Source organism: Phaethon lepturus, unplaced genomic scaffold, assembly GCF_000687285.1.
Source record: "Phaethon lepturus isolate BGI_N335 unplaced genomic scaffold, ASM68728v1 scaffold50720, whole genome shotgun sequence".
NCBI classification, from domain to species: Eukaryota; Metazoa; Chordata; class Aves; order Phaethontiformes; family Phaethontidae; genus Phaethon; species Phaethon lepturus.
Window position 1 is genome coordinate 1 of NW_010510743.1, and position 8965 is coordinate 8965.

Here is an 8965-nt window from a genome sequence, read left to right on the forward strand (position 1 = left end):
CCAACCTAGTGTTTCTGTGTGTGATTTCTGTCTGTGTGTCTTCCTCCAACTGTTCTGTTGTAAGGTTGCCTTCTTTCTTGCAGAACTTGGGGCTACACAGGCAGTTTTCTTCACTGCATTGACACCTTGCTTTATGTCCCTCCCCTGAAAAGGCCAAGGAGCATTGTCTTCTGTGCACCCTGTCCCCTCCTCTTGAGTAGTCTTGTGTCACTAAGTATCACTATCCCTTGCTTTTCAAAGAGAGTTACTGGTAATCCGTTCTCCTTCCTGTCTTTCTCCTCTAAATCCCATTAAAGGAACTGCTAGCTTTTAGAAAAGCAGTATCTCTACAGTGCCTTCTTACTCTTCTTCCATAAATTATGAACTCTCTCTAAGTCTAGAGTTGCAAAATTGAAGGAAAGTTTGAGTTAGTTGCCTTTGAGTCAGCTCCTTGCTATTGCCGCATACTTTTTGAAGATAAGTCAGAATGCTTTACCTGATAATGTGGATAAACTCTTGACTGTTGATAATACAAAAGAAAACAGGTTTTAGCTCAGAATTTACTTTCTCGGTGTGTACAAACAGCTAAATGTCTTGACCTTGTTGCCTGTTTTATTGCCTCAGTGGGTACACGTGCCAAGGTGATAAAACAAACTGCTACTTGATATCCAGGTGGCACTGCCAAATTTGTGGCTCACTCCATATGTCTCATGCAGGGTACTATTCTGGAATGACATTTTTGAGACTGAAAGCTGGCTTTTTTTTTTTTTTCCTTGGTTTGTAGATCCCAGCTTTGAAGGCTCTCCTGTTTTAAGTCTCCTTAGCTGTAAATCATCAGAGCAGTGAGAGTTAGGGATTAAAGTGCTGTTGCTATTGAAATTAAGTGAGTTGGAGTCCTGAGGTTTGAATTAGCACCCCCCTAAGCAACCACCTGTATTCTGGTTTTTAACCTCAGAGGCAATGAGAAATGGCAAATCTGGTATCACTTTCACAATTTTAATGGTGCATTACCAAATGGGTATCTCTGATAGCCGGTCAAAGAGCAGTTTCATATTATGTACTTTTACCTGTAGTAGGGTCATGCCCTTTCATTTTGATGGCAAGTGAACATATAATCTGTTGTATCAAAGAATGTCGGAAACATTTTTGTCGTTCTTGTCCTTTTCAGTTCGAAAGGATTTAAGTGGGCTTGATGATGTGACACTTACGAGCCAATCGGAATGTGGAGGTGAGATCTAGAAGTCATTTCCATTACATTGTGGAATTTAAATTATTAGAAAGTCGTAATTATGAGTGAATGCTTTTTGTGAATGATAATCCTTACAGAACGAAATGGTGTATGTGTAAAATACTTTTGTTGCCATTTATATCCAAATAACCCTGCTAAGTTGCTGTGATTTAGTTACTGAAGGTTGGCTTGCAGTAAGTATATATGCTTTTAGATTATGGCAAATGTAAAATAAAATGTGTTAGCTCAAATTTCAGTGAAAGAGGTGTAAGGTAATTTGTTTTACCATGTGTTAGCAGTGAAAGAAGAGTATACATGGTAGGTGTTAGTGCTGCATGATGCATAAGCTGACAGTAACTCTGTGTTAATTCAAACTCCTAATTTACTGTTTTGGGGATGCTTCATCTTACTGATTTAAAACATTATGTTGGGATTTCTTGCCACAGTAATCTGGCTCCTGCTGATTGACTTTTCTAAGAGCACTCACACAGAGAGGGTTAGCTTTGCAATTTCCTGGAGTCCAACAGTGTGTCGGCTTTGAAAGTTTAAGTTGGGTGTCATATGTTGGTCTCTTCATTCCCAGTATTAAAATGAAGTCTAGTTGCTCTGTGGCATTCGTAGCTAACTTTAAAAGCCCAAAAATAATTTTTAAGTCAACTTTACATGCAGGGAGTTCCTGTGCACAAAGTCTCAGGAAGCTGCATAAGTGAAAAGAAAGCTAAAATCTTTGGATAGGACAAAGAATTTTGGAGATTCCTGAGTTATATGAGCAATCTAGAGTAATGGATATCTTTCTGACTCTGCTTTCAGGCTTCTCCAGCGACAGCGACCTGATCTCTCTGACAGTTGATGTAGACTCTCTTGCGGAGTTAGATGATGGAATGGCATCCAACCAAAGTTCTCCCAGTAGAGCTGTTGGCCTTTGCCTTACTTCTGAATCCCTGGTACAAAGCGCACTGGCACCCGAGCAGGAGTGGAACAAACCCGAAGGAGAGAGGGAAAGCCATAGTCTGTTTACTGGAAGCTTAAAACCCAAGCCTGGTAAACAAGATTACTTGGAGAAAGCAGGCGAGTTGATAAAACTGGCCTTGAAGAAGGAAGAGGAGGAAGATTATGAAACTGCCTTCAGCTTTTATAGAAAAGGGGTTGATCTGCTTCTGGAAGGTGTTCAAGGTATGGGTCTTCCCACTATGTTTGCCTTACCTTTGGTTAAGGGTAATTGTTTATGGTGTTTCCTTAGTTAACATCAGCTTACTGTGTTGCAAAGAGGCAATACAAAATGCAGAACGATGTGTGCCTGGCTTTTATGTGCCTGATAGCTGCTGTACCTATGAGAGGGAGAAATCTTTCTCTCCAAGACAGAATGGTAATTTAAGGTCTCATCTTCCAAGTGCCAAATATCTCCTCTTTTAAAATTGCGGCACAACCTCCGACTTGCAGGTAAGTAGCAAAGTGCTTCACTTTTGCCTCTTTCCTTTTTATTACCTAGGCATTAATTAATATGTGGCACTTGCAGCACTGTTGAAACATTATTTAATTTACATGGTTAAGTGAGGATTAATTATCCCCATTTTACGCATGGGGAGAGGCAGACTCAGGTTAACTTCCCAATCACAACAGGATTAGAACTATTCTTGGCTCACAGCCTCTTGCTTCTTCCACTAAACTGTTCTCCTTTTTCTAGCTAAAGTATGCATACAAACTTACATGCCTGCACTGCTATAGAGGAGAACAGGATTTTTTTTTTTTTTTAAAGGCTTTGGTGTGTCTGTCAATATGTCTGCAAAAGCTGCTGTTAGCTGACCAGATGCAACTACATGCGAATTTCTATGGAGTCTCCTTGCACCTTGTCAGTCAAGGAACAATTTTTTTCCCCCTTCCATCTCTAGTTCTTGAGAATCTAGAGTGATAACCTCACATATTTCCATTTTGTCCAACAATGGCTTAAAGCTATAAAGCACAGGAAAAGATTTGTTCTTTCCTGGAGTGAATCCAGGGTCTGTGCATTGTGCTTCCGCTTCACACAGGTCAAATGAGCAAGATTGGAATTGTGGCTTTGTTTGACAGTATACAGCACAGATGCATTATGCTGCTGCAGATCTGAACTTAAATGCTAATGTACCAAAGCATATATAAGCAGAAGCCTTTGCTGCATCTCAGTAGGATGCACGGCACTGGTCCAGACCCTCTGAACAGTTTTAGAAATGGAAGCTACCTGCTGAGCTGCTTTGACAGGGCCTGGAAAAAATTAATGCATGGGTTACTGATGAAAACTAGAGGTGTGGGCCAAGATATGTGCATAGCCTTCTCTTAAAGTGTCTTAGACTTTTAGGCAAAAGTAAATCCACCTCTTTCTTTTCAAGTCCCAGTGATGTCAGTAGGGTTGCTGCTTTGCTGCTTGTTGTGGCTTTTCAATAGCATCCTATCTTTCCTTGCCCATGCTATCAAAATGCTTTTCATTCTTGACATCGAATGTGCTGGCAATCCTGCTGTTGGAAAGCCCAGCTAGACTTTCTTTACTAATAGTCTTCTTCATAGACCTGTGTGCCATTCAGTTATGGTCTTCTGAAGAATATCCTGTTTTGTCATAACCACTTCTGTCTTCTTACTGTGATGCAAGGCTGCCATGATGCAGTTTTAAACTGACAGTTAAAGTTTCAGCTTCAAAAAAGTTTCTTTATTAAACAGTTTCAAGCTGTTAGGGCATGAACAGGAGTCAGGCTGTTCATCGCACATCATATCGCACATCAGTTGAGCTGTGGTAACTGTGCATGTGTACTTGAGTTGTGGCAGTGGTTAAACATGTTGGCTTTGAATCTGTGGTAATCCTTATGGTAATATGTTTACTTTGAAGTTGTGAAAGGCTGTTCTTGCATGTGTTGTAGATGACTTGCTCAACTGATGCGTAATAACTTGTTAAACTACAGTGCCTTGAGCTTTTTACTTATGTTTGCTAGCATTTCCTCTAAGGACATTTGCTGTTGACCAACTACTCATCCAGCTACCTCAGACAACTGCTAATCCTTTTCTCTCGCCCACTGGTATCTGTGCTTTTCAGGCTGGGAAAAAAATCAAGGAGTCTTATAAAAGTGTGATATTCTGCTCTCTCCCTGATGACACTCAGATAATACAGTGGGGGCTATTAATAAATTTATAGTGGTGGTACCTCTTTGAGTGGGTAGGGGTGTTCCTGATGGGTGAAGAGATGTGTAGCCAGCACCTGCAACAACTTCTGTTCAGTCCCTGACATTGCATTGGTACAGCACAGGGGAGGGAATAACAGCAGTGAGTTGCTTTTTAACTGCTATCTTATGCCTTGGGAACATAAATGTACACAGGCTCGTTCTTCGCAATCAGCTCTTCTTTCTCCTTTCTCTGTGTTACCCTGAATGGCTGTGGAGGTGGAGAGGAAATAAGTGATCATCCTCTGCTGGGCACTTACAGTAGATTTGGCTAGATCCAGCTCATTTTGTATCCTTTTTCTCTGGAGCTTCTGCAAGCTGGCAAGGAGACACTGATGTCCTTCTCTGTAATGACAGGCCTTCTTAAAAGTACATGCCTTCCTAGGATCCACGAGGACAGGAAAAAAAAAAACCAAAAAACCCCCAACAAAAAACCATGAATAACTATCTGTATCATGCTTTTTGATCTAGCTACTTTATGAGGGTGATAAATGTAGTGTTGGTATGTGAATGTTCACTGTATGTTGCAATGAAAAACCCCCCAACCTTACCTAATCAATTCAGCTATTTAAACACCCCTGGTTATGTATTTCACATGGATAATAACATGCTCCTTTCAAAGATAAGGATGGTTCAACTGTTATGAAATGCCTCTGGTCTTCTGCCATTCATTATTTTTAGCCTATTTTATGTAAATTAGCTTTTGTAATATCTGACATTGCCTTTCAGTGTACAGCCATTGCAGAATGTGTGGCCTCTCTTTAGAAGGGACTGGAAGTGGCTTTTGCATGTTAAATGGTAATACATATTTTTGCCACGTGGTGGCACCAAGGAAATAGAAATTGATACTGAAGGCTTTCAACCAGGAAATGTAAGCAATGTACTGGGGAAAAAAGAAACATCATCCATCCTCCCTGTTTGAAACTTCTGTCAGAATTACCTCGGAAATGTAGTGCCTGTGTAAGTTGATCAGATGTATCTGAAAGATAAGGGTCTCCCTGTTGCCAACTGCTCTTTCAGGCTTGGTACAAGAACTACTTACTTCTTAAGGCTGCCTCATCAAAGTTGTGTACAAGTAAGTTTATTACTGTGAGTTTATAGACTTGTGGTTTTTAGTTTGAAGTAGCTGGCTTCCATAAAGGCAGTTAGAGCACACTTGAGTTTGTTACTTTCCTGACAATTTTCCAGTGCTCTGACCTGACGGCACTAATGCTAGGTGAGGCAGGTGTTGCATATGCTTACACCAAAGAGATGTCCGTCTTGACTTTGTTTTCAGCTGCGTGTGCATGCTCACAGAAGTATAGTGTTGTTATTTATACCATGCACGATGCGTATGTATTTTCCTCTGCTAGTCTCTTGCAGAGTTTTAGGCCATTGAAAGATTTAGTACTATTCATAGTCCTGCCAAAAGACCTGATCTGCATGTCACTTGGGGAATGAAGGCAGTCTGTGCTCTGAGAGGCTGGTGTATACCTTGAACTCTGAGCATCTGCTCTTTATACATCTTGGGCCTAGTTCTGCTCCCTACATGCATTAATATTAAACATCTTTGTCAGTGGGAAGGAGAACGAATTCTTGGACTGGCAGTAGAGCCCTTGGACTGCCACTGAATGACCTGTACCTCTTGCACCTCCCTGTTTCATTTATACCAGAGCTCCCTCGCATGCGGTGAGAGGGAATAGCTGCCATAATTTCCTTTTTCCTCCGAGTATGTACTGATTCTACTGCCCCTCTTGTGTTTTCTGGGCATTGCTGTGTGCAGGATTTTGGAGCTTTTGGAAGGCAGGTCTGCAAGGGTTGTGTAGGATGGTTAAACAATTCTCCAGGAACTGAAACCTTCTGGAATTCAAATTTTCTGCCTTTTTAAACATAATAAGTGTACTAACTGATAGAAACTTTGGCTCACAATTACAGCTGTTCCTTTGTTTTGTTAGCATGTCAGAGTACTTTGAGGTCAACGCGTTGCTTCAGGCCTCATGATGGAAAAAATGCACTAATCGATAGCAAGCCACCAACTTCTAGGCTGGAAGTTAACTGTGTTTTGTGTGAAGTAGTGCTTTCCCTGACTTTGATGTAGGGCATAGCTTATCTCAGGAAAAAATAGATCAGGAGACTGAAATTGTGGAAGGAGTTTTTTGTAATAAAGGAGGGGGTCCTGTTTGTTTAAACTGCTCCTGTTTTTCCAACTCCAGCCGTTCTGAAGTTGTATTCATTATGGATCTGAGCAGTCTGAGCTATGTGATAAACACAGAGTTAACACTATTGCTAATTGCTGGATTTCAGTAATTTCAAGGCACATGATGAAGCAAGAATGCTTCACAATATGGTCAGTCTGATTTGTGTAGAAAAGTACAGGGTCTGTTGCATGTGATTTAGAAAGCAAATGTGTTCGTTGCTGGTCTGTTACATACAAGGCTCCATGTTACACATTAACATCTGAAGGGAGATGATCCATTTACTCTGTCAGAGATTTGGGGTGTTTGTTTTCACATGTGTAGCAGCTGTGGCTGGGCACAATGAATATTTATTTGTTTTAGGAGTCTGGTTCAGCTAGGTAACATGGACCTTGTCGCATGAAGTATGTGATGCCTCTTAAGTCACAGCAGCCACGAGCTGTTTTCCAGGTATCTGTGTTTTGTGTTAAGTATCTACAACTTCTAGATAGCTGCTGGTGTCTTTGAAAGCGGGCTGCGAATGTCAGTTTTGCACTGCTTCATGCTATTTTAATGTTTATCCAGTAAAGAGAGCTGGAACAAAAATTACACGAATTACTGGAACCTTGCTAAAATGACTTTGACTTTTAACCCAGAAATGCGTATACAATGAAATGCTGGGAATACTTTGGACAACTAGATGATATTTTTGGATATACTGAAAACAAACCAACTTGTGTCTAATTACTGGGATTACGATGGGCTATGATTTGAACTTGTGATGGAGCCAGGGATGCAAACAGGAGCGTGCTTGACAGAATGCCAAGAAGACAGTGTTTTATGAAAAGGGGAACAGCCATGGCTGTTCCACGAGTGCGTTTCTGGCTTCCAGAGTGAAGCCATTGTTGAATGGCACTTATGAAGACAACTTCTGTTACAACACAGTAGCTATTTTAAGTTCCTTTCACTTGTTAAGTCCTCCAAGTAGTGTTTCTCATTGAGAGTAACAATCTCTTAGGCAGTTTCTGAGCTACCCAGCAGCTGTGCCTGATTGGAGCAACATCTCTGAGGAAACAACAGACCTGTTTTCTGAGAAGAGTCATTGGGGCGTGAGCTGATGTCTGCAGAAAAACCCTTGGAATTGTGCTGGGCCCCACAGGGAAAGGTTAATGACAGGGTGACTGACAGAACTGTAATTCTCCCCCATCTGATCTCAGACCTCTGTGTCCCTATGGTGTATCATCACTCACCTTATTTGCTGTTGTAGTTTACGCTTCCACTGAGGCTGGAACCAGTCAAGACAGAAACCTCCTGCCCCGGTTCCTTCCAAAGGAGCTGAAAACAGTCTCTGTTTCCTGCTGTTGGACTGTGAAGATGCTGTAGGACTGTTTGGGTTGGGCTTTCTAAGCAACCATATGAAGTGCTCCTCTCCTAGTGCTGCATGCATCCTGGACGTCACAGCTGCTGTTTCAAAAGGTTGAGTGTGTGTAGAAGGACTTACTTATTGACAAGCAGCTAGATTAAGAAGGGCTTTAGATACCTCATCGTGGCAAAGCAGTAAAATACTGCATCTGCCAGTAAAGTGTGGTGAAGTTGGTTAATGTACAACTATGGCCAGATTCAGCTATGTACAGGAATACTCAAGGCAAAGTTCCACTTAAACTGCAAGACTTCTCTGCACCAAGAGGCTGATAAAGGTCTGCTGTGCAGCTTAGAGCCTCAGAATACATGTAGAGGTGAATTGTAGCAACACCTATAAGCCAACATGTAGGGCATGATGCAGAGATGACAGAATGTGGTTGCTTAGCATGTGGCTGTTAAAGAATGAATAAATATCTGATGAGGGGAGCCTTAAAAATCTATTCTTTCTCCCTTCTTCTGGGGAACACAGCTAGCTGCATGGGCTTAGTGTTGATCTGACCTTTCCAAGATTCCAGAGTCTGTCCTCATAGCAGCTCCTTGCCAGGTTGCTGCTTGTGTGCAGCCTCTTTGACAGACATCCCTGCCTGCCTGCACAGCCTTTTATCTCAACTCTTGTTAGCCAGCACTTAGCTGCAGCTAAGTGCATTAATCTTTTTTTGACTGTTGCTATGTGGGGTTTCTACCTCCCATCAGAAGACCTAGTAGGGTTGCCACACCTCTTCCAGCATACAGTGTGGACAGGACAGGCTGATCTAGGTTACAGTGCCGCTTCGGTCCATAGGTGAGAAAACTGAAGTGTCTGGCTGCAGAATTAAATGCCTGGGGCAGTGTAGGTGAATTGAGGCAAATTACTAGCTGGAATAGAGATATTGCATAGATATGTTTAAGGGCATGAAGCTGCATGATAATCAGTGCTCTGATTTCCACCCCATCTCCTCTAAACAGTTCTTGCATATACAGCTTCTCCCTTTTCACATCCTCTTTTTCTCGTCCTCTTTCCC

At 41.7% G+C, this 8965-nt stretch overlaps 1 protein-coding gene across 2 annotated transcripts in view; it reads left to right on the forward strand.

Annotated features, from left to right (window-relative positions):
• The first annotated feature begins 1152 nt into the window (after positions 1 to 1152).
• RPS6KC1 (ribosomal protein S6 kinase, 52kDa, polypeptide 1) overlaps positions 1153 to 8965 on the forward strand; it is a 62854-nt gene continuing 55041 nt past the window's right edge. For both annotated transcript variants that reach the window (XM_010281739.1, XM_010281748.1), the window contains exons 1-2: positions 1153 to 1207; positions 2018 to 2380. In XM_010281739.1, the coding sequence (XP_010280041.1) occupies positions 2089 to 2380 (292 nt within the window). In that variant the 5' untranslated portion in view covers positions 1153 to 1207; positions 2018 to 2088. The remainder of the gene's footprint in view (positions 1208 to 2017; positions 2381 to 8965) is intronic.